General features: G+C 42.9%; 1 protein-coding gene and 1 long non-coding RNA gene across 6 annotated transcripts in view; one reads left to right on the top strand and one right to left on the bottom strand.

The window, feature by feature from the left end:
• The window catches only part of FOXP4 (forkhead box P4), a 152,268-nt gene extending 132,125 nt beyond the window's left edge, over positions 1–20,143 (top strand). For all 5 annotated transcript variants that reach the window (XM_081195835.1, XM_081195836.1, XM_081195837.1 and 2 more), the window contains 4 exons: positions 4,751–4,872; positions 7,067–7,133; positions 8,273–8,439; positions 9,951–20,143. In XM_081195835.1, coding sequence (XP_081051961.1) covers positions 4,751–4,872; positions 7,067–7,133; positions 8,273–8,439; positions 9,951–10,095 — 501 coding nt within the window. In that variant the 3' untranslated portion in view covers positions 10,096–20,143. The remainder of the gene's footprint in view (positions 1–4,750; positions 4,873–7,066; positions 7,134–8,272; positions 8,440–9,950) is intronic.
• The window catches only part of LOC308587948, a 56,225-nt gene continuing 31,372 nt past the window's right edge, over positions 1,609–26,461 (bottom strand). Inside the window, exons 2-3 of the long non-coding RNA XR_014008575.1 lie at positions 6,176–6,256; positions 1,609–2,462 (exon numbers count right to left, since the gene is read on the bottom strand). This is a non-coding gene — a long non-coding RNA (uncharacterized lncRNA). The remainder of the gene's footprint in view (positions 2,463–6,175; positions 6,257–26,461) is intronic.

Raw genomic sequence — 26,461 nt, 5'->3', positions numbered from 1 at the left:
TCTGACTTTACCACCTTCATCTCGCCTACTTAACCCTATGGGACCTTCTGAAGACAACTACATGTGTTGCTCTTTAAAATCTGTGCGGTGAAAAGTGCATGCCTGGCATGTATGAGTGACAACATGTGTGTGGGGAGGGGTTCCTCCGCCCAGTGATGTCCCCATATACATGCTAATAGTAAAAAGACACATTGCCATATTTTGAGTTGCATGCTTGGCTGGATATGCCTAAAAAGGGATGTATCAAAGTGCCCCTAACTGAGAGGGTGATATAAAAACAAAATCTGCTCTCCCTTCGATGTGAACAATTATAAGACTAATTATCTATGTTCTATTTAGATTTTTGTACTTTGGTTAAATGCATCAGCCTTTAAGCAAGTGTCATGGGAACGTTTGCGTAGGGAATGATTTGAAACAAGACTGTGATTAGATGACCCTTTTATTTTCCTTTCTAAGCAAAGAGTAAGAGCCACAATATTAACCAGAATGGGTGTCTGTGAATAGGTAATTTAAACAAACTGAGGAAGGCTGCAATCATTTCAAGTGCTCTGTAAGTAAGTTTGTGCACCAATCATTGAGTCCCCCTAATGGTTCAGGTGGATTACTACAAGTAAATAAGCTGTGCTTGTGCAAGACACAAATAACTGTAGACAGCATCCCGGACACGTTGCAAGTAGGGTCCTATTGAAGAGAATTGGGGAAGGGGATGTGGAGATATGCCAAGCTATAGCTGTCACTCTTGTTTAAAACTACATGCCCCATAGAAAATGCTATGCCTAAAATGGTTAGGACAGGAGCCAGAAATCCAAATTTTTGGACTCTCTTTCTAGCCTTTAGAGAGGAAGTGAGGAATGATGTCCATTTCTACATCCTTTATTGATGTTGTGTAGACATTAATTGCACCCTTGGCTAATTAGAAATAGATTGGTGCAGATTGAAAATCTCTACTAAAAAAAAAAAATCTTACTTTGAAAAATAGCTTTAAAATCTTGTGTTTGCTTCAATTTGCCATTTAGTCCCATATTTTTCTTTATTGTCTCTGGCAAAATTGAAGAAAATAATGTCAGTATAAAAGAGGTATGGGAAGGAACAGAAATTCCAGCACTACGGCTTGTTCCAGTGAAAGCGCATATTACATTGGTTGTCTCACAAAGAAAGCATTTCATTTTTTAAATGATGGTTTAATCCTTCTGGAGCGATTTGAGGTACTTAGGTAGTAGGAGCTGGGTGAGTGCAAAGTAAATAGGTGCCAAGAGGTATGGCAAGAGGTGCCTGCAAAGAAGCAGGTGTGAGGAGGATTTTGTTGGTGTGGCGGCAGCGCATGTAACAGGGAGATGCTGAATGGCTGGGGTAGAAGCTGGGGAGAGAAGCTGGGCCAGGGGCATAAAGCAAACATCATTAGAAAAGACAAAGATAAGAAGCAAACAGAGCAGCCAAGCCTGGCATTAAACAAATACTCTGTCAAAACACAAAAGCTGCATTTAAATCATGCAAGGATGCCTCCCCGGAGCAGGAGACCACAGATGTAAGGAAAGAGGAAAGACACACTTGGCGACACCCTCCTGCCAGCCACTGGGATGGCCAAAAGACAGTGAATAATCCACATAAAGAGCTAGAAAGCTTAGTGTTTCTTTCTTCAGATGCTGCCAGAAGCACCTTTCATAGATTTTTCCTTCCTGGGATTTCTGTGTGAAGTTATTCCTAGACAGCTTATGAAAATGCATGTGGGATTTTCAGGAAGAATCTGTGAACATCCCTGCACATGTAGTGGCCTCATTTGGCCTCCATTTCCTTTCCTGCCCTGTGCATATAAGCAAGCCAATGTCCTGTTGCCAGCTATGGATGGTTAGTGGTACCCCATAAAACACTGAATGGGTGCTAAGCGAGCCTGAGTCTGCTCTATACCTCTTGATGATCAGAAGAGCAAGCCTTGCTCTTAAATGATTTGGTTTTTAGCCTGTTTTTATTGTTCTGTGGTGCTTAATGTTTTGCTTTATAGTTTCTGCTAGTATTGTACACACACACACTTGCGCCAAGGTTCTGTTTGGATGAAGAGCAGTTCAGAAAGTTTGTAAATAAAAAAAAAATGACAGAAGCAGTCTGCTGGGTAGGGATCAATGTCAAATGGGGAGACCCTTGCAACCAAGATCCATCACTGCCATATTTTGGGGCAGAATGGGGATGATTTCCCGGTCTCATTATGGCCCTCATGAGCCACATGCAGATAACATTCTCGGCCTTCATCATCTGGCCAATAGCAGCATGGCCACACTAATGAAACAGAGGTAGAATTTTTCCCAGCACAGGTTTGCAAAAGACGTACGTGCTCATCTGCTGATTTCAGCGCCGGAGGGTGTCTGCCTTCAAAGCGGTTTCAGTGGAGACCAAAGAGAAAAGGCCGTCATTTTGTAACAGAAGCAGATGTGGTGTTTCCAACAGTAACCAATCCCATACAGGATTTGCTGTACCAAAAACAAAACAGGAGGCCATAGCATTTTACAGGGAAAGCTTGACCTTATTCTCTTGATTTCTTCATTGGGACTGTCTTTAGAGACAGATTTACTTCCTGCCTGAGATTCCCTTTGTGGAACTCAGCGAGCCATTTAGGCATGCTTTCTCTCTCATGCACACACACACTTGTGTGATTCCTGTCTGGGGTAAGCCCTGAGGCAGATCTCCTACTCACAGATGATCAACCACAGAGTCACAGAGCTCATCTGCACCTCACACTGCAGCAGCATCAATGCCACAAAAAGAGAGAGGGTTATAAGGCACTTCAAATGTCATTGTAAAGGTGGTGCAGAAGAAGAAACGCTATTCAGTACTCTGTTCTGAGAGCAGCAAAGCAAATCCCCAAGCCATTTCATCAGGCTGCTATTCAGTTCCCTGAAAGTGTTACCAAGTCCATGATGCCATGTGAAATCCCTCAAGCTCTTGCAACACTTATGCAGAGCTGCCGCAAGCAAACAGTGCCATGTAGAAGGGCCCTTACCTTGAAAATTGGCATGGTATTTACCTATTGGAAATGTGTGCCAACATGCCACAAGCATGACAAGACTGAGCAAGATGCAGCTGTCATTTATAACAAAAATGGAAATTGAGGCCTCTCTTCTCATGTCTGGAGAACAGGGGCACCAGGAAGGGACAATTGCATTGTCACAAATATTCAGGTGGGTAAATAATAGAAGGAAGTCGATGGGGAGGAGGAATGTGTAGGCTTGAAAAATACTGTAGCCAGTATGGGAAGAAAAAGTCTGATTCATTGAGTTTCCAAGAACTGTAACACTTTCGAAGGTGGGGTTTTTATTCCCCATCTCTCTCTTTTGCCTTGTTGTCTTGGCCAGCTCTTTTGTTTATACGGCCCCCGTTCGACCTTTTAAATTGCTGTTAATGTTTTAGCGTAACGAATTAGTCTCTCATCACGAATCAGGACTCGAAATAAAAAAAAAAACCCTCCGAGGCCAACATCCTGAAATTGGGGTCATTCTCATTTGCAAGGCAGAGAATCTGAGAACCTTAATGCAAGGAAATTTATTCAAAGGCAGAGCCCTGACGTGATTAGGCCCTTTGTAATTATAGCTCGGAGAGATTCCACTCCAGCCTCCTGCCTCCCTCATGGATTAGCAAGTGAGTCGGAAAAATACACAGGATTTAATTAGAGGCAAATTAAAATTGGTAATGAAATAGGGGCAGTAGCAAATGGCAGGGAGCTGGAAGGGGGGAAAGGGAGCTAGTATCTCTCGGGGCAACACTGCCTGTGTACGTGCATTTTCTTTATTTTACATTTAGAAATGTAAAGATGGGCAACACAGAATAAAGAGGAAGGATGGGCTGTGTGATGGGAGGGGGGAAGGCTGAGGATTTCCAAGTAGGAGCTGGCATTGGCAATTCATTTCCCAGCACGATATTTAGTTTCCTTTCCCTCTCCCTCCCTTTTCTCTACATTTAGCCAATAATGAGCAATTACGTAGGCTGGTTTGTGGAAGCCCAGCAACCATTCTCAGTTCACTTCCGTGGGAGGTGAGAACAAGACACACAATCACAAAATGGCTCTTCCATGGAAGCTTTGTTAGCAAGTGTCCCAGAGAATGGAATGGTGTGGTCGCTGTCCTGCTGATCTCAGAATAACAGGACTGAAACATTTTTCATAGCATGCTCTGCTGGAATGTCACACAGTAGCCCTCTCCTTCTGCATTTCTGACCAAGCCTTTTCCCAGCTGCTGCTGGCATTTGTTGATTCCATCAATTGCCCTTGAAGGAGAGGGGCTCATCTTCCGCTCCCACTGCTGGTGTGTTCTGCTGAGGGTACCTCGATGCCAGCTGTGATGTTTCCTTAGGATAGTCCAGAGGTATGCAAGCACATCCCTGCTGTTGTGAGGAGGTGGCTGGGACCAATCATGATTAGGATGAGACGATGTGATAACTGATCAGGAGGTGGTGCTGACCCAGGCAACAATCTAGCTGAGTAATATGGCATAGGAGCATCTACAGTAGAGACAATACCCAAAATATCTAGCTATTACCATAAAGAGCAGATGGTTGTCTTCAGAAAATGGTAGACCGAAAGCATCATCCCCCATTATACAGAGAGACAGATTTTCAGGATATCGGTAGCAGGTTGCTGACTAATCTGTAGGAGACTGGCCGCTAACAGAGGTATCAGCTGGAAGCGTTGCTGAGAGGGGTGTCTAGCAGAAGGTCTTCACGTGTTTCAACATCATTCTTTATCTTCTTTCTGTCCTCCCTGCAGAACGCCGTACGCCACAACCTGAGCCTACACAAGTGCTTCGTCCGAGTGGAGAATGTCAAGGGAGCCGTCTGGACTGTAGATGAACTTGAGTACCAAAAGAGAAGGCCACCAAAGATGACAGGGTGTGTCAGACAGCTTGCCAGGCAGCCTCCATGGAAAGAGGAGTGCTGCAGTTGAATATGAGAATGGCTGGGAGTATGCAAAGCTCATGGGGGGGGGAGTACATAGGAGGGGAGCAGTGGGGCAGCAGCACATCTTCCAGCAACATGTTTCTCATCTGGGCTGCACACTCAGAGGCAGAATCATGAAAACAACCTGGCTGGTCAGAACCAAAGGTCCACCTGTGTCGTCAACTGTGCCCTGGCAGATGTTACTGAGAAATTTGCACACAAGGCTTGAAGGCAACAGCTGTCCTCTGAATTTGGCAGCATACCGTGTCTGAACATACATCATTGCTAACACGTGTAGATAAATACCCAATGAATTTGAAGGGCAGAGGGGAGCTTTTAAAGCTAGTGACAACCACTGGTAAATCTTGTGGCTATGAGTTCTGTAAATGAATTAGTATTTTGTGAAGGAGTAAATATCCCTCTTCAAATGATTGGGATATAATCCCCATCTATTATCCCTGAGGTAAGCTCAGAAGTGGCTGAGAGGCCTGAGTTATTATTTTCATTCCTTCAAGATTTCCCTATGAATTTATTCTTTTCAGAACCATATTTTAGCTTTTGCTTCACTGATTAATATGTTTATTGCCTGTGCCAGTTTTCAGAACTGAACTTTAACATTGCACACTGCTCTGTGATTATCACATCTCTCTGTGTGTGTGTTCACTACTGCAAAGATGTACATTTAGAAGTATGCATTGCATTGGAAATATGGGTTCATGTTCTCTACCTGCAATGAGACAACAACCCTCTTGTCAGCAAAACATTATTTGTGGGTTGAAGAGGCATTCCCTCTTTTCTTTACAAAGGTTCATTTGAGGATGGGGCAGTTGTATGGAACTGTCACATAAACATCACTGGCTATTTCCAGCAAAAGGAATAATTTTGTGAAGAGGGATGTGAGACATGTAAACTGACATATTTTCACTTTAACCATTTTATCAGTAAATATAATTGGGGTACCAATGATAGTCATCCCTTTAAATTTATATGAACAAAACTGCAATCCGGCACACACTTGCAGCATGTCTGATAGCTTGCCAGACAACATCCTTGGGAAGAGGAGAACAATCCTGTTCGGCAAGCTGTCAGACACAGTATGTTTGTATAGGATTTCCATGTAGTAAGCTCCATTGAACACAAAGGAACATCTTGAGTAGACAACCATAGGATAGCACTGCAAGCATCATAGCAGTATGTAGCAGTAGCATTGCATGCGCATAGGAACATATTTCCACAGCCAAAAACATTCACTTACCACTAGCAGAAACCATTAGTGGAAGCTGCACAGGCAACAAACAGGGCACCACTGGTGGTATTCCAATTGTGGTATTAGCTCCTGTAACCATAGAAAACCTGTTAGTGTATTTATGTACACAAACAAGAAATGGGGGAGAGAAGATATTAAAAGAAACCCCTAGCCCTTCAGATTAAAAATCTCTGACAACTGTTGCAATGTTCCTGGGGCACACCCAGTCTGGAGACATGTCTAAAATGAAACAGCACAGACTACAGCAGAGCCTAGGACACAGTTGACAGGGGTGGCTAACCTGTGCTCTTCCAAATGCTGTACTCTTAACTCCCATCAGTCCTAGCTAGTATGGCCAATGGTCAGGGAAGATAAGATAATAGTCCTGTAACCTCTAAATATTTAGATTGTAGTAGATGGAGGGGGGATAACATGGGACTGGTTACCATCTTCCAGCCACAGTAGGGCATATTTTCAGACACTGAAAAAAGAACCACCATTATCATTTCCCCATAAGATCTAGTGATGTCCTCCAGCACAGATGGCTTTAAAGGAGGATTAGAGAAATTTATGGAGGATAAACCTGACAGTGATTACTGGCCACGAGAACTATGTTCTACTCCACTTTTGAGGGCAGTATGCCTCTGAATGGCAGCTGCTAAGAATCACAAGCAAAGAGAACACTTTTGCACTCAGGTAATGCTTGCGGGCTTCCCATAGGCATCTGATTGGCTACTGTGAGAACAGGATGCTGGACTAGATCAGTCTTTGGTCTGATCCAGCGGGGCTCTTAGGTTCTTAACACTGGCAGCAACTATTGCAGCTGCTGTTCCGTAGTGGGTCTATTTTTGCATCTTGTGCTTAGGTAAGAATGCTAACAGCTGCTTCTTTTGTTTACAGGAGTCCAACTTTAGTCAAAAACATGATTTCTGGCCTTAGTTATGGAGCACTTAATGCCAGCTACCAGGTATGACCCACCAATGAACAAGTTTTATAGGTAATATTATTCCCATTAGAGAGAGCCATCCCTTGCTGAAAGAGTGCTGTGTTCACAGTTCATGTCCAACAAAGCAAGCTCCCACTCCACTGGTTCCTCATAGCAATGCGAATATAGAAATAAAATAAAATATAGAAATCAAATGCATAAAAGGTGGTTTGGTTTTTCTGTTTCTCTCATCACATGATAGCCAGTGCTCCTTTCCCACAAGATATATTGGAGAACCAGATCAACCTAAGCAATCCCACTCTCCACAGTCATGTGAGAGCCCTCGCTCCAAATGGGCCAGAAACCCACTTTACTGTTTGTTGCAGTAACTCACTAATCTCCTCCTAGGCAATGTAAAGATCAATTGTTTTGGCAATAGTTGTAAGGCGTAAAGGATAGCAAATGGCAGAATATCTAAATAACCTCGTTCTCCCTCATCACAGCTGAGTGCCTTGCAGGATGGTAAATGAAATTGTCCTTTCAGCCTCCCCTCTCAGTAGGTTGGTAGACTAGGGTGTTGTAGGTCTATGGATAGGGAGAGGGTCCAGATATGGAATAATTGTGCAGGTATCATTAGAATGATTACTGCTGAGGAACCAGTGGGCTAGCACTATTTAACAAGTCTAAATTAGACTTCAGAACTCTCTTAACCAATGAAGTAGGTACCCTGAGCTTCCTCAGCACACACAAAAAGCTCACCTTTCTGACATCTACCTGAGTTTCATTCCCATGATTGTTGAAGGAATAAAATCAACACAGGAAAGTTTATTAATGAGATTTTACAAAAGTATTTTAGTTGCTTTTGTTGTTACTTTTGTTCCTTGATTCATTTCATGCTGTGAGATTTAAAAGTGGAACATACATTTCCATTTCTGTACACTGAGCTGTTGTAGAAGAAAACATAGCCAGATGCACTTTAAGTACTTGGGGAAAGTAATTTCTATTTCTCATTACCTATATAGAACTAGAGTTGTTTTGTAAACCTGTCGTTTCTTTTCTTTTTCTTTTTTTGAGTATTCATTAACTGTATTCCCACCCACAACACACCCACTAAATTGGTCTTTATTTAGGGAATGATATTGTGCTATGGTATTTTTATTACTTGCATTTTGACTTTTTAGGCAGCCCTGGCTGAGAGCAACTTTCCTCTGCTGAACAGTCCCACCATGATCAACACAAGCTCCACTAGCGGCATGCTACATGTCGGCCATGATGATGTGAGCAGCACTGTGGAACAAGTCAACAGTAATGGCAGCAATAGCCCCAGGCTTTCACCACAGCAGTATAGGTAAGTTCAGACTTGCTTTTTTTTCTATAGGCTTCCTTCCAGGCAAAAATGAATTGGAGCTCTGGTAGCTCCTGCATACTGGGCTGCCCTAGAAGTGCAATGACAGATACAGTAGTCTTTAAAATGCAGACATCTTCTACACTTCATTAGTGGGTCAGGCTGTGCAACTTTTGGAGGACCCATTTAAGAATCAAATACATGTACAACTTGAGTATTGCCCTGCTGCTTGTGTCAGTGGGGGGGGGGGGAGATAGCCCTGGGGTTCAAAACGGGCTTCTTGGGAATGCTAATGAATTTTCACCAGATTTCCTGTTAAAGAATACTTCATTTTCACATCAGAACCCTCCTTCAACACACAGTGGTACAGTGCCTTTTGGCAAGCTATAATGTCAGCATCACTGTTGGATAAGAGTCTGAGTGAATACTGCCTTACTCAGACATAGTAAACCAGGCATAGGCAAACTCGGCCCTCCGCATGTTTTGGGACTACAACTCCCATCATCCCTGACCACTGGTCCTGTTAGCTAGGGATGATGGGAGTTGTAATCCCAAAACATGCGGAGGGCCGAGTTTGCCTATGCCTGTAGTAAACTACAGTGGTACCTCCGGTTGCGGACGGGATCCGTTCCAGAGGTCCGGCCAGATCCCAAAGTTTTCACAACTGGAAAGACCACTTCTGTGCACGCATGTGTGGCGGAAGAGTGATGCAAAAACCCGGAAATATACTTCCGGGTTTGCTGCATACGTATCCCGAAGTTTACATAACTGGAGGGATACGTAAGCAGAGGTACGACTGTATCTAGAATGGGTGGGTGGGTATAGGAGCCACACATTCAATGTCCAAATGTCAAATCATTGATTGTAATGACAAGGGCTTTCAGACCCCGTAATCATCCTCTTAGGCCCTTCTTCATGTGCCTCCTCCATGAGAGGTCTGGAGGGTGGCAACACAAGAATGGGCATTTTCTGCAGTGGCTTCCCATTTGTGGAATGCACTCTCCAGGGAGGGTCGCCTGGCGCCTTCATTACCTATCTTGAGGTGCCAGGTGGAAACGTTTCTCTATAACCAGGCCTTTTAAATGTGTTTGTGGGAGGAGGGTTATTGGTTTGTTTTCATTACGCATTTTGTGTTTTTATGTTGTAAACCACTCTATGATCTTTGGATGAATATTCAAATAATAAATAAATAATCAGCATTAAAATTCATCTGGGGAAGCATTAACATCAAGTTAATCTGGAGATTGCAATGAGTATAGACTAAACATTATAATTGCCATAAAACGCCCCCAGCCCATGTAATTGATCCAAATGCTGCGAAAATTTCTGTCCCAAGGGAAACATGTTTAGACTCGAATATTTGGGATCTTGAAAAAGTCAGGACTAATGTCCTTTCAGCCAAATGTTCAGTTTCTGCCCTGCTTCTTTTGCTAGTAATCTCCTGAATGATCTTATTTTCCCTAGTAAAATTTTGTTCTAATTCTGCTTGGTTTCTCCAACTTTCCATTCTGCAGCCACCAAGTCCATGTGAAGGAAGAACCAACTGAGACAGAAGATGACAGCAGACCTGTTTCTCTCATGGGAACAACCAATCAGAATGTGACAATTCCTGATGACAGAGACATGGAGGAGGAGCTGCCAGTGGAAGACTTGTCTTAAGGGCCCTCCCTCCTCACCTAGGCCCAGCATTTCCCCAGAGACAAAGCAATGGCTCCCACCTCCTCAAGGTGACCTTCAGCGTTATCTTGTTTAAGGCACTTCTGCAAAGCAAAAGGGTTTCCTTGGGTCTACCCATTGCTGAAGGCACACACTTCTTTCCCTTCCTTACATCCCAGTGACTCTTAACAGACATTCACAGAGGGGGATGTGCAAAGAAACAAAAACCAGAGTTGAGCTTTTTCTTTAACTTTTTTTATTATTTTATAACTGATAAACGAGGATGGTAGGTTGGTTCTGTCCGAAGACTTCTTTGTTGCCTTCCCCTGCTCCATCACCCCATTCTCATGGGGATAAAAAGAAGGTGTCTCGTATTGTCTGCTCTGTGTTTTGTCATTTTCAGCTCATATGCCATATTGTTTCCACAAATCAAGATTTTGGAAGCATCCAGTCCAGCAGGGGGCAGCATCCAAGCCTTGGGCTTCTGTGAATGTCCCCCACTTTCCCATGGAAAGCATTTCCAGTAACCTGTCAGTTTATCCCACTGAGAACTTTGCACTAGGAGGAATGTTTTTTCACGCGCACACACTTAGCATATATGCATACACAACTCACACACACCCTAGCACTATTTCAACGTACTGGAACAGCAGTTTGAAACTAGAACCCTACAGTGGCCCTGGTGTTGTCCCAGCTTCTGCTCATTTCCTGAATGAGAGAGAAATGGAAAAAAACCGAGCTGGGTATAAGGAATACACTGTAGGTCAACAAACAGCCAAAGGGTCTCTCACTGCCACACATAAAACCACTCGGTTATTCTTTCTCCAACCTGTGTTTGTGCCCCTGCAAACTCAAGAAGTAGCCTTCTTTTACCAGTCATGCTTGACAGCCAGACTTCAGTCCACAAAGTTTTATTCACCACAAAACCCAGGGATGAATATCCATTCCGCGCCATCACATACTGTGAAAATTTTACCGGAAGCCAACAGCCAGATGATTGGACAGCAAGCTCCTGGGGCCCAGCAAGAGACTGAATTCAGGGAAAGACTTTAACTTCTGCAAGACAAACCTTTTGCTTGCTCCTCCCAGCTTCCATTCTGTCCCTTCTGTTTTCACCCATGCTGGGATAAGGCCAGAAAGCATGACTCTTGGTTGCTCATGTGGGAGTGAAGAGGTGGGTAAATGGGAAGGCCAAGTATATGCGAGTGGAGCTGACTTAGCAAAGCCAGCAAAATCTGAAGCACTTGTGGTGGGGGGAGGGGGAAGTGGGGACAGGCCAATGTATGTGGCTGTAGAAAACCAAGAGCCGGTTGACCATGCAAAACTCAAAGCAATATAAATGTAAGGTCAACAAACTTTTTCCTTTGTGACCAAACACAGCAACGCTATGATGAAGCACTCGTTTCCTTCTAGACATTAGCTTGTCTAGTGGAAATATATCTAACCACACAATTGGTATGCTAGCAGTTAGTTCCTAGATGCCAACTATTTTGGAGGGGGAACAAAAGTTTCCAAAACGTTACAGTAGGATCTAGTACATCTTTCAGGTGAACAAACAGTGTTAACCAAAAACCCTTCCCACAGCCTTTTTATTTTATGTTAACTCATTGTCTGATGCCTCAAATTAGAATTTCAGGATGGAGAGGCAAGAGGATATTCCAGGAGCTCTTCCCGGCAGAAAAAAATAATGGTTTCCAAAGGCTCCTCTCCCTCTACTTCCATGAGAGGGCAACCGAAAAGCTCCCTCTTGGTGACCAAAAAATTGTCTTGGCCATTGTGGGACAAGGGATGCAGTGGGTCAAAGAAGTTGGATACTGGGCTTTTGAGGAGTCTCTTTCTAAAGCAAGCTCATGTGTGTCCACTCTCCCACCATCTGTGTAACCTAGGGCTTATCCACACTTCCCTTTTCCCTGTGATTTCCAGTCATGGGTCCAAGAGGTTCTTCTTTTGTCCCACTGCTTCCTTCACTAGGAAAACCTGTTTACTGCTGAATTGGAATTAACATTTATCTACAGAAAATCCAATAGATGGGGTTTACCGATTCAGCAGTAAACAGCGGGGTTTCCCGAGAAAAGCCGTGGAACCCATACCTATTTTGTGCCTAGAAATCATGGGACAAACACAAGTGTGGATGACCCCCACATTAAGTGTTTAATCAAGATACAGGAGTTTCATCATCACCTTTTGGGAAAACAAGCTGGTACTTGGCCACACCTGGATGATTCCCAAACCAGCAAGAAATTGTGTTCTGTATGCAACCCTGAATGTTAGAAAAGTAAGCTGCCATAGCCATGCTTCAACACTGAAGTTCAGCGTAGATTAGCTTGCTGGATCCCTCCCCAGACTAAGGCCCCCAAAGACATTGGAGCAAAATAGTCATGATTAACTTGTCTTAGGATTCCTTTGCACCATTCTTTCTTTCATTATTAGGTCCCCCCCCCCCTATTGTTCAAAGCACCATCTGGTAAAGTGAGGGGTAATACTGTCTGGGTAAGGAAGAGAGCTAACCTACTCAAAATGTTGTCTCTTTAGCCTGTATGCACCATTGCTCCATTTATCTCCAGCACAGTGCATTTTAATGGTGTTAAAATTCTTCCTTAAAGTCTCCTTTCACCAGCTGGCAGACCATGATAACAATCCCTCCTTCTTCCTTTCCTTAATTCCCAAGCTTAGCTTAAAAGGTTACAGTAAATCAGCTGGCACTTCTTGTGCCTTTTTGCCTCCACTCTACCTCTTCTTAAGTGTACAGAATGACACATTAGTTCTATACAACCCCAAACTTACGTTTGTAGGTGAATGGTGATTGGGATCAGACCTCTTAACCAAGATCAAGTTCTCTCTCTCCCCCCCCTCTCAAAAAAGGTGCTCTCTGATTAGTCTCTGCAACAGCTCTAAAACCACCTAGCAGAACCATTTGAGTCTGTTTGCTCAATTTTGCCAGTGGAATTACCTCCTAGAAGGATCTCTGGTGGGTTACACTAGAACAATATATCTTTTTATTAAATTCTGGAACACCATGCACTATGATCTCTAGTCACCTTCTTGGCCAGTCTCCCCACCCCTTTGCGTTATTTTCTCTAAATAAGTTTGCTGATGGAAGGGAAGCCTACCCCTCAAGTCACAAAGAACAGAGATTGATGTTACCCCATGTAAGCCTTATCTAAGCGATTGTATTTGTCCATGTATGTAACACTCAGTACTTCCTCTCTAACACTTTCCTTCTGAAACTTCATATTGAGTAGTGCGCTTAAGTGACCCAGATTTGTATCACACCTAGACAAAAATGAAAAGCAGTAAAGATATATAAAAAGCTTCCCACCCTTCCTTCCTTTTTTCTTTCCTTCCTTCCTTCCTGAATCATGGCTGCAAGAATAAAGAGATGCCACAGTCCTCACTCAGAAAACCACCAATGCTTGGTTCCTGGAGTCCACACTACAGGGAGGGCTCCACTGAGCATGAATTCCCCCTACTCAGCTTCCTGACTTCTCCAACCGGCAGAGCAAAATTGGAGTTTATTATCTAGATTAATTGAGGGTAGTTGCTCTGGTTTGATGGGAAGTGGACTGTATACCTATTGGAAGAAAGAGGGGCCATCTTTAAGCTGCAGTAAGCTGGAGGTGATCTTGCTTAAGGGATGTGAATCAAATTTAAGAAGCTTTAAATAACCTTCCCAGAGAAACTATCCATTGCCAGTGAGTGGCTGGCTTGGCAAAGCCTGCAAATACAGTCAAGACGGACTGCAAGAACTGAAAATACCTCAGAACCTTTTGACTGTCTATCCATCCCTCAGGGCCCAGCTTAACTCCAGAAGCAGCTTGAGGAAAATGTTCCCATCCTTAGTTTGAGCAGAAACACACCACACCTCACTTCCTCCTAGGGACCATATCTCAATGCCTCCCTAGTGCCCTCTTCAGAATGCTTTACAATTGGCTTAACCGTTGACCAAAGACCTTTCTTAGATAAGAAGCATAAACCAAAACACTTTTTGTTTTAATTTTTGTTTGGTGCTTTTATTCTGACTTATCCCAACTGGCATAGGCCAAAAAGAAATTCACAAAGATCCTGCACCCCTTTAGCCCCTTTGTCACTTTCTTTTGATTTTAAGTTATTATTTAAACCAAAGTTTACAGGTGCTGTTTTGTACACTTCTAATGAAGGTAGACCAGAATCATGGATTGCTGCTTTGTGTTAGTCATTTGCTTTATTAAGGGTACGCCGTTGAGCCTAGAGAGGGTTTGTATTCCATGGGTCTCTCTTGAACCTGCTTCTGTCTCACTCGTTCCCCTTTTCAGATCATAGCTTCCTTCATTTCAGCTGTTATCAGAGGTTGGTTGTGCAGTTTGGGATTCTTCTTTTTGTTTTCAGCAGTCGTTCTTTCCAAAGTTTTGTTGTCCTAACCCTTTTCCTCATCATCCAAAATGATTGGGAGCCTTGTCAGATCTTGAAGGCATTGTCTGGGTAGCATGTGTTTTGAAAAGCTCACAGCAGATTCATTGTAGCCACTCAAGGTATTGAGTCAATTAACACATTTACATAGTGTGAGATGGCAGAATTTTGGGCCGCATGAGTTCAGACTGCAGGGGTGGGGCTGTTGTGGCCATCTTTTTAACGCTCCCATACATTGAAAATGTTTTGTGTTTTTTTAACTCCCTGCATGTAGTAAATTGCATGTAGGAAATGTGACTAAACACACAGGGAGGGATTCACCTAACAAACTCCATCAGCTTGTGCAACGGCTTCCTGCCTCTCCCCATGCCTCTAAAATTGGGTTGGGAGAATCCCAGAATAGTGCATCATTCCATCTGTCAAGGCAGAACATCTGCAACAGCGCAGCATTGAAATATACCTTCTGTCCTCTCCCTGATGTACTAGTTTAATATAAACTGGATGATTATTTTTACATGACAGAGGGTTTGTTTAAGATTCCTGTAGTCTGAAATGATTCCTTCTGGAATTCTGCCACCTTATTCTATTTAATGTGTAGATCAGCTTTGCAATAAGATATTTATTGGATCTTTGTCTTACTCCATCACGATCCATGTACTACTGTAGCATGTCAGATTGCTTTGAAAACAACTCTAGAGCTGAGTGGTTATACCCCAGTGTTGTTTATCTTACCCCTTGGTATTCTTTCCCCATCAATTCCTACTAAGTTCCATCAATTTGAACTCTTCAAAGATGCTACTCAGTCTGTTTTTCTCCTACCTGGTACAATAACTTGTGTTTGGCACCTGCAGCTGGTCCTGGGGTGCCCAGTATATGCGTTGTTCTGCCAGTATTAAAGTGGTGTTACCTGGTGCTGTACTGCCAATATCTGAACTGTAACCATCATCACTTGCGGGAAGAGGTTCTCTTTAGAAATATAACTGTCTCTGTTTAAACCAAAGCCCATGCCTCACTGTTTGGGTTTGTTCAACTTGACTCACTTATTGGAGGGGCCCGAGAAAAGGGAGTATAATGGTCATAGTTAATATATTAAATGCCCATTATCTCAAACCAACTGGAGGCAAGGGATGGAGCAACTAAGGCTGAATTGTTGCTGCAGTGCTGGGCATATGGCAACCAGTTTATACTTTTGGTAGAATCAAATGGTAAAATTTCCTGGACTGCAATGCTTTAGGCCACAGGTGGAGGCAAAGGTGGTTGTTTGCCCTGTGCAGGATTTTTTCCTCCATTAGAAAACCAAACAAGTGCCGCCACCCACCCACATCTTCATGGTGCAGTCCAGGAAAAGCTTAACCATGATTCTGATGAATATAAAAACTGCCCCCAAGTTCTGAACCTGGAGCAGCAATAACAACCTCAGTGGCTTGCACTGTCATAGAGAATCTAGTCTTGACTGAGAATCTTGATTAACTTGGTGGGACACTGCCCACTCATATCACATAATCCATACCTGATTGGGCACTTACTATGACTCCAGTGAAAGTAGGCAGGAGCCTTTGCTAACTTATAGGTACAGAGGATACAAGCTTTCTAGAGACCCTGGCGTGCATATACATAATTTGTAAGACAAACTGGCTTTTGACGTAGAACGGAGCGTCTCCAGTCTGTATTGTGCTGCTAGCCATTTCTGCCAGTTACAGCTCCTCCCTGCCTAGATGTGACAATATTAATGTGTGCATCCCACAGGGTAACTGTGGGTCTTAATTCTCGCTGCAGCAATAAATCTGTGTCTGGAGTTGCACCACTTCAGAATGCAGGTAGGACAGGAGATCATGAGAATGCAGTATTTCCATGCACATAGAAAACTAGTTGTTGGAAAGACAGGTTCTCCTTGACTTGTCTGTATGAGCAGATCCCACCTCCCCAAATGAAGGAGCATTCAGACACATGAAGTAGTCTAGCTCAGACACAGATTCCTTTATCCCTGTGAGAACTATACTATATTACTACTAATAATGGAAGGAATTTGTGTGTGTTTATCTGTGTTATTATCTTATTTAGTTTCTCAAACAGTGATTCCTACCCCTCCAAATGCCAGAAGGGCACTCCCCACCCCCAACCCCCTGCTATGTTGCAACCCACTAGCTTTAAAACATTGGATATGCTGTCCAAACGTCACTGCTTTGTATGTTACAACCAGGATTTTGCATCAGAATTGTCAGTATGCATATTGGTCACTAGGCAAGTGGCATAGTTTTGAATCTCTTTGGATTTTCAAATCCACCCCTGGTCCTGAAGGGAACCAGTGTACATGTGAGCTGGATAATTAAAGAGGAGGTTTGGGGTGTCATTCTCTCAGTCCTCCAAACTTCTGTGCCCTGCAATTGTTTCCATTTCCATGGCTCAAGTCAAAACCATCCTCTCTTGGCTTGGCTAATTTTTTCTTGTGTTTCTGACTTTCCCAGCAAAAGCTATCTGAACCAGGATATTAATTTCACGTTGACTGCTTCTACAGCTTTCTAATTTTCAGTGGTAACGCACTGTCCCAATGAAAGAAATGTACCACAAAAGCAGAGTGGTTCTGATGTCTGGTTGCTTTAAGATTCTGCCTCATCTTTTATACACATAAAGGAGTGCCATTATAATAGTGTTTCCACATGGCTCATGGGCTTGCCTGTGTATAAAGCTGAAAAGATTATTACTTGCAAAACAGCAAGTCCTAAATTCATTCATATCAATAACAGGATTCCCACTAACTTTACTGGGCAACTGATCAGGATCTGCCCTATCCCTGCTCTTTCTAGACACAACTTTAAGAATCTTTACAGGTGCTTGATTAATAACAGAACACTGAAGAAAGACTATAGTTCAGTATCACTGAATCCATGCTGTTTGCTACAGCTATTCAATTTGTGGTCTGTTTGCCCTCCAACAGCTTGAAGTGTGAAACTTGCTCCTGTTTTTTGAACTGCTTGATTGAGCTGCTATAGCTTCAGTTGGCATAATTTTCTTTAGATGCTGCCTTTCATTTAAATCTGACTCAAGCTACCTGAGCAGGATCCTTTCTTATGTCCAGGTCATGGCTTTGAAATTGTGTTTTCCTGGGTTACAGGGGGGTTTCCCCATTCCTCTAATGTTTACCTTTCTGTGAGAATTCCTTTGAAAAGGGTTCCAGCCTGGCAACACCAACTCTTTAGAAGTGATGGACAACAATGAGCATAGTTGTTAGGATGTGAGCAGCTGCTTGGCAATTGGTCAGATCTGCACAGCCCTTGTTATTGAAGTCAGTGTGTTTCGTTACACTGGTGTAAATTCAGAAAAAGTTAATGGTCAAGCATTCCTAGAGAAAAAGAGCAAATCCAAATACTGTTGAGATATTATTTGTCTTAGATTAATATAAATGTGTTTAGAATAAGCTTGGGAAATCCATATTGTTCCTTCTGGCCTTCCCAGCAAAATCAAGCGTAATGATGTCTGACTGAATTCTCTGCCCAGAATTGTACAAAACGTATTTGAATGCTGCGATTTCATCTGTAAGGTGTTCTTTCTAATCCACTGTTGCAAAAAGTGGAGGCTCTTTATACAGACTGGGAAAGGGCCTCTAGTCGATAATTTTCTGGCGGCAGGTTAAACATCTGATTATTTTTATTTTTATTTTTTGGTCTTCTGCTCAAAATTGAATAATTCCCATAGTGCCATATTAAAAAATCAGCACCCATATGTAAATGCAATATATGTACCAACAGACAATGAATCTATGGGATCTTCTCTTAACAGTTGAGGCATCCATGCAATTTCTTTCACCTCATCAAATGTGCCCATTTACTGTTGTTCCATAAGTCATTTTGGAAGAATAGTTTACCACAGAGTTTCTTTTTGTGGCTTTAAGCTCTTGTAATGTTGTTCAGTGTCCTTTATTCCTCATCCTCCGTTCATGAAAAGTAAGTATGGCTGGCATGAGCCTTGGAGGGTTCTCTTCTCTTAAGCTGGAAATATCTTGGCACTTAACTTTCCCCAAGTTTAACTGCATTAGGTACATCTGTTTTTTGCACAAATAACTTTTCACAAAACACTGTTTCATTCAAACTACGTATAGTACTTGTGTGTTTTATGGTTTTTGTTGTTACCTCAAAATGGCTTTTAAAGGGGTAGTGTGGGAAAGACCAAACCCAACTTGTGGCAGGATAGTATCTGTATATATTGATATATATGCTGGTTAAAAACCTACTAAAATTAGTTTATTGTTGTCTATTTAACTATCCTGTGATGAAACTAATGCAGGGAATATTTTAGGAAGGTTTTCCCCCCCTTATTCTGGAATTTAGGAAGCCATTCTTGTATCTCTCTTTGACTTGACTTGGATGCTGTTCCAGTTCTTTATGCTGTCTTTGGTTTGTTTTCTTTCTGAAAATTAGGTTGTAGAAATGGTGAGGGTGGGAAGAGAGAACCCGTTGCTTAAAAGAAATTGGGATACTGATGTAATCATTTCCCTTTCCTTCTCACTTCCTCAAAGTTGGGAGAAGTAAGAACAGAAGCAAAACACATTTTATTAAACCAAAGGTGTGTGTGTTTCAGTTTTGTATGTTTACATAATCTTTAATAGGTATATTTCAAGGGGAGAGAGACAAAAATCCCACTCAGAAAAACCCACAAGAGCATGTTCTGTTTATCCATTCTGTAGATTTCAAGTGTTCAACTCCACAGAAATGTGGCCACTCTGCATAATTTGTAGAGGTTTTGTTTTAATTTTTTCCTTCTTCAAATTTAGACTATTCCAAAGTGCTGAAGGATTTGTCAAATGGGAGTCTTCTTATTACTCATTGCAATGGGGCTGTTCTTCTATAGGAATGAAATACTGGTGCCCCATTGGCCTGTTGTTCACTTTAACCGTTTGCTATTTGGAGCAGCTTTCCGGTTAACCTTCCCAAAGAGTTGAGGCTCGGCTTCTCTGAGCTTTTCACCACTTGGCATTCTTGTCTTCCAAATCTCTCACTGAATCTCAGGTGGCAGAAAAATCACCCAGGAAACAATGACTAGTGACTTTCAAACCGTATCAGCTTAGCAGTTTGGCATGAGCCAAGGGGTCACTGATCTCATTGAATGGAAATGGGGAGGTTAACATGTCTCCTGAAATGACCTGATTTGCTAATTTGTAATATTTAATTTTGCCTCCAGGGGCTCCTCCTTCTTAGATCTTCTCTATTGCAAGTGGATCTGTTCTCCCTCATCCTAGTACCCAACATACAGTGGGAGGGTAGGGGACTGTGGCATGTCAGCACTCTGTTGTCTTTTCCTTCTCCTGGTACCCAGGAAGGTGCAAGAAAGGGGCGAGACATGCAGTGACCTTTAATATTGTGGGTTTTTCCTTCCTCACATTTGTTGGTTTGATGTGATCATCCTTTTAGCAGGTGGCAAGTCAGTGTGAAGGGAAAGGTTACTGGGGAGGGGGAAGGATGTCTGTAAACCTTTGATCCATCCTCCTCCTACTGCATCACACTGCCATATTTCCACCCTGTATAAAGGAAATAGCATTGCTGTGTATTTGTACTCTGGACTTCTGTGTGTCTGCTCTGGCAGACGGTAAACCCTTGTACAGTAGATCTAGCTGCATGTAATCTGTATGACAATGGCATTATAAAATGCAATAAAATTAAATTACCTATGAGGTGGTTGTGACTCTTTAAAAATGTACTCTTCTCTAGCTCCTCTAAAATGGAACATTATCCATTTTCCATGTAGCTCTTTTGTTTGCTTTTCCTTACCCTACTGAATATATTCTCACCTTCGTTTGGCAGTTTAACACTCCTGTGCGCATTAGCAACAGGGAACCACTTTCCCCCATATGTTGTGCTTCCATTCAGCCCTGTTCTGTAACCTCAGGTCTACTTAACTGACCCTGTGTCCTCAATCTGTTCTTCTGGAAAATGTGCATAAAGAAAAATAACAATATTTTGCACGAGCCCCCTTGTCATTGGTAATATAGCAACTGCTTTGCCCTGAGATCACAAATTGAAATATTAATAGATGCAGATCTTTTAAGAGGTTAAATGAATTATGCTTTCTGACTGCTTTTTGTTTCATTGCACCATTTGAATCTGACATCCCTAATTATTTACAGTTCTGGCTGGTCTTTTCCTCAAAGCACCTCTCCAATCAGCATCTTAAAGCTGATATCTCTCTGCTGGATGGAAAATTAACCCCCATGCCTAGAGGTCCAAACTACTTAAGGCCAGCCTGACTTTTATGGTGCAAACAAACAATAGTTTTAAGACCACCTACCAGCTCCTCATATCCTGGAACATCTGCACACCTTATGGTCCCACCTCCTGTCTCACCTGCCCTGGTGGCTTGTCAAGGCTTACATTAATTCCTACCTTCCTGCCCCCAGGGGATACATGCTTCGTCTCTGCCACATCCTGCCATTTTTCTGTGCTGCATAAAGATAGTAATATTGAAGTATTCTAATCTTTATTCCTCTTATGTTTGTATTGGTAACTTCCTTCACAGTGCTATGCTCTCCACTGCCCCAGAAGTGGAGGAGGAATCCAATCAGCCTTGCCCAATGGCTGAAGTGAGAATCAAAGGCCGTCACACTCTGAATCTTGCTGGGCAGGTGCAGAGTCCAAGGGGCCATTTCCTCCTTAGGGGTGGGGGGAAATCAGCAGTGCCTCCTATTTGCCAAGAGGCTGCTGTACATGCAGCATTTGGGCGGGTGGGGGGGGGGCTGCTAAAGAGGCAGATCCAGCCTCCAAGGAGCATGCTGCAGCTGTTGCCACCCCCACAGCAAAAGTGGGTGATGAGTTCCATGGGGGCCAGATCTGCTGCCCCTGTGGATCCTGCCGCCCAAGGTAGTTGTCTCACCTCATCTCATGGGTGGGCCTGCCCTGACTTTTCTCTTTGTGCCAAAAGCTAAAATTTATGCCCCCAACACCACCATTAGGAACTATTTGAACGGTGGCATTTTCTGCTGCATCAAATGCACATCTTGAAAGCAAATATTCCATGTGTCCTTCAATTTTGCTGTACGGAAAAACAGCCCAGCTCTAACTGCACAATAAGATAGACACAAAAAGGGAAAATATTTTTTTTAAAAAAAATAGGACAATAGCAGCAAAATGCACACATCTGTCTTGTATACAGATTTAGAAGGAGGCCTGTAGCTCCATGCTGGAGCATGTGGTCCCAAGTTCAGTCCCTGCTACTTCCAGCTAAGAGGATCAGGCAAGAGATGGGGGATACATCTCTGGAGAACTGCTGCCAGTCAGGAGACAATACTAGGCTAGGTGGACAAATAACCTGACATAATGTAAGACAGGTTCCTATGTGAATTACTCTGGGATGTGACTCTAAATCTTGCCCCCTTTCAAAAGGATAATGGTAGTATATTTGGTAGCCACGCTTGTGCACTTTCTCCACTAATACGGTAATCCAATGAGCCTTCCCATACTGGTGGCCAGCTTCAGTCAATATAATATAAATTTAGCAGTCTGAATCCTAAGCACTCCCAGAAGAAAAGTGCAAGAAGAAAAGCACACTGAAGCTAACACACAGCAATAAAATCCCCTGCATCAGTCAGGCATGAAAGGAGTAAATTCATGCACTAGTAATGTTCTCTTCCACACCACACATACTATCTGAAGGACACAAAAAGATGCTGCAGCACTCCTGGATATGAGATTCTCCAAAGCACAATAGCCACGAGTCTCTGGAGTCCCTGTATGCTTGTGTTTGAGCCCCTGTGCATACGCGCACATGCACCACAAAACAACAACAACAAATAAACATAGTTTTAACTGACTGATGCTGAGAAGGATAGAAGAACATGCAGTAGGCTTGTTTGGGAGGAGGCATGTTTAACAAAGCCTCAAGCCTTCCTGGAGCAAAAAATCAAGATGTGTTTTGGGAGAAAGGCCATTTTGGCAGTGAGAGTAAGGAACTAGGGTTATTAGGGCAAATAATAATGGAAGCGATGACTGCACTCTTATAGGAACATCTGCTAGTAGCTCAGTAATGCCTTCAAGACAGGACTTTGTGGTGGGCAGAGGTCCAGGGCCACACTCCAATGAATGATCAGAAGAGTCCCCCAGAATATAAAGTAATATACATTACCATCTAAGATGGGCAGAGGGACAGAAGGCCATTATGTCCAGAATCTGAAATTATCTAACTGCACCACTGGTAACTTATGATATAGGGTAGTGGAATGAGAAATGTAAATTCAAACTGACCAAGTGAATGGCAGAATTAAGACCAAACTCATCTTTTGTATGCCTGGTCCAACAACTATGTAAATGGCAAAAGAGAGTATCTGGCAGATCTGAAGTCCACCCAGCACACACTACCAGGCAACTCTCTAACCAGTTGATCACAGACAGAAAAAGATACACATCATGGAGCATTTTGTCATCCTCCAGCCACATACGCAAAGATCAACTGGGTTGCACAAGCAACCCATGCAAGCTGTCTCTGGATCAAATACCAGATGTGATCTTGTGCTAGAAGACTGAGAGGAGTTCACAAAGCAGCACATACTGGTGAGAATGTACTGCTGGTGGGAGCAAGCATCAAATGGACCTATTGGCTGCTCTTACACAACCAGGTTGCTTGGGCATTACCTGGCCCCCACCACCCCAACTAGCCTCATCACTTTGCTTATTTGCTTGATAGCCAGCACCTGATGATGACTGTCAAAGCAGATTGATTTCCCACCGCTATTACTGCCCCAGGCCAACTTGACTGCTTGACTTCCCACACCATCAAATCACACTGTAAATATCTTGCTCTGTAAATATCCACTCTGTGTTGCAGTCAAGAAATCCTCAACCGTCTTGGTCAGAGATGTTGCTCCTTTCAAATTGGGGACAGGAGTGGGGAAAGGTTTCTACTGTGTTTTTAAGCAGAAGTTGGATGGCCATCTGTCATGGATGCTTTAGCAGAGATTCCTGCATTGCAGGGGGTTGACTAGATGACCCTCGGGGTCCCTTCCAACTCTATGATTCTATGATTCCTCCACTACAGTTGCCTTGATGAGTCATGCTTCCCTTTATCTTGATGCTAGATTAAAGGCCTCCATTCCTATAGCAATTCCTACCCCTTGGCCAAAGAGCTCTGGCACCATTCCATTACAATCACCTTAGTCCCAAATAAATTGCCTTTCAATAAAATAGTCCTTTATTAAAGACCATTTAAGTCATCTGTCTTGCTGGCCTCTTAGTATGCCCAACTCATAGACCTTCTCTAATTCTGTACAGGCTACATCTGCCCTTCCTGCCTGGGTTCCTGGACCAATCTGACCCACTACTGATGTCAGTGTTGCAGTAAATCTTTACCCAGGGGTATCATCTGCTGGGCCTTTGCAGCTGATCCGCTCAGCACAGCTGAACCCAATTTTCCCTTTCTTCCCATCATCCCCCCTCACTTGTACTGGGGAGGTAGGAACTTATGCAGTAGGAAACGAGAGTGACAAGTGCCACACAGGCCTTCTCAAGGTGAGCATGGAGTCAAGAAGTTCCACAAAGGAAATTTCCCCTCACACAAGACTCTAGACTGCAGCTATTCCCTCCCCAAGCCCTTTGCTTTCACTGTAGAATTCACTTCCTCTTCTTCATCACCTGCAGTTTCTTTCCAAGTAGTTCTCTAAAACCGGGCCACTAATCCAGCTTCTCACACTCGTGACTGGTGGGTTTGTAGTCTCCTGGACAGACAAAGCTTCTCTCCCCACTAATTTACCCGCTGGCATTTTATCTTGGAAAAATCTGGCCGGTGTTTTCACTTTCAATCCGGCATTTCTCTCTCATCGGCCACCAGAGGGAGGTATTGGATTTGAACTTGGTGCCTTGTCGCAAACAAGTGCTACTTACAAATAGTTCGAATGGGTGAGTAGGAATAAGGAGGGCAATTTTTTGTACAGCCAGTGGCAGGGTCTTCAGTGTGTTGTGTTTTAGGATCTGGACAGGTATCAGCAAAATTTTCAGCATTATGGTCTGATTTTGAAGGATGGGAAAACAGAAGCCAGTGTAATTATGACGTAAGTGCTTATGGGATGTTGTGATTGATATCCAGTATGTCCTTTACCACAGCTGTATCATCACACCCCTCAAAAAACAAACCTTTCCCCTAAACAGTATACTACATTCAACAAGCGAATGTTCTAATGCCCATGGAGGTTGGGTGCTCAGCTGACCAGATTCATGGTGAATGTGCAAAACCACTAAACATGGATTAATGGTACAGCATGATGTACTCATCTGTCCTATCCACTTACTCGTCAGTTGCCCTTGCTTGTAATAAAACATGGAGAGAGGGTAGGGAGGAACGAATCTGTCAATTTAGATTTCTCTCAGCTTTTTAATTTAGCAATCTTGAAATTCAGTTCTTCACATTTCTGCAGCTATTTGTGATTTTTTTTAAAAAAAATCCTCCTGAGAATTCAGTAGCAATTTGGTGCGAGTGTCTCTTAATCAACACATTTTCAATGCCATTTTGCTTAATGTGCACTTTTTTGCAAACAATTCCCCTACCTCTAATGAATTTTTGTGTATTATTTTCATTAATATTTTCATTTTTTTATCACTCTTTCCCTGAATGCATGCATTTTTTGCACATACTGGTTGAAGAACTGCATTGCAAAATTCGGAGAAGTACAGATTTCAGGATAGCTGTGTTTGGTCCACGTATTAGTTCAAGAAGTGCGAATTAGGTAGTTTCTCATTAAAATGCACACAAAACTGAATTTCTCCATCCCTAGGTAGGAGTCTCTGCTCCTTTTTGTGCATGCTAATACATGCAGTGTAAGATCTAACATACATTAGGGATTAAACAAATGGGTGCTAATTATTCTTCACTGATCTATATGGAATAAGAATCTGTGATCCAACGCTTGTGCCCAGCAAGAAGTTAGCTAAAGGAGTTTACTATCTGAGGGGTGTGGGCTTTCGCTGGTTAGACAATGAGTTCATTTAAAAAAAAAAAATTGCAGTCATTTAAATTAATTGGCACGGGCAAGGAAAACCCCTGAATGGCTGCCCTTTTAGTTTCAAGTACAAAAAGGAGATTATTATTTGGGAAGGAGCCATTTGCTTGCCCAGCCTTCCCTTCAAAATATACTGTAGGGGTTCTACCATGTCATTCAGGAATAATAAATAATAATAATAATAATAATAATAATAATAATAATAATAATAATAATAATAATAATTTATTATTTGTACCCTACCCATCTGGCTGGGTTTCCCCAGCCACTCTGGGTGGTTTCCAACAAAGATTAAAAATACATCAAAATGTCACACATTAAAAACTTGCCTGAACAGGGCTGCCTTCAGATGTTTTCTAAATGTCAGGTAGTTGTTTATCTCTTTGACATCTGATGGGAGGGCGTTCCACAGGGCGGGTGCCACTATCGAGAAGGCCCTCTGCCTGGTTCCCTGTAATCACACGAGGGAACCACCAGAAGGCCCTCGGAGCTGGACCTCAGTGTCCGGGCAGAATGATGGAGGTGGAGACGCTCCTTCAGGTATACTGAGCCGAGGCCGTTTAGGGCTTTAAAGGTCAACACCAACACTTTGAATTGTGATCAGAAACGAACTGGGAGCCAATGTAGGTCTTTCAAGATCGGTGTTACGTGGTCTTGGCGGCCGCTCCCAGTCACCAGTCTAGCTGCCACATTCTGGATTAGATGTAGTTTCTGGGTCACCTTCAAAGGTAGCCCCACACAGAGCACATTGCAGTAGTCCAAGTGGGAGATAACTAGGAAGACTGTGGATCAAAGAATGGCCAACTGAAATGGTCTGCTTCACACTGAGGTTAAGCCTGTATCTAAGCTGAGCTGTGATAAAATAAATGTCTACCTAGAAAACCAGACTGTTACGTACACACACTACATTTTCCCCAAAGAAACCTGGAGACTGTAGTCTCTTTCAGAGGTAAACTAGTTCCCATGATTCTTCCGGGGAGCTATGCTTTTAACGTGCTTTAAATATATGGC

Source organism: Podarcis bocagei (genome assembly GCF_964188305.1).
Source record: "Podarcis bocagei genome assembly, chromosome: 5".
Classification (NCBI taxonomy): Eukaryota; Metazoa; Chordata; class Lepidosauria; order Squamata; family Lacertidae; genus Podarcis; species Podarcis bocagei.
The sequence above is the reverse complement of the archived record's forward strand: the minus strand, read 5'-3'. Positions and strand labels throughout refer to the sequence as shown.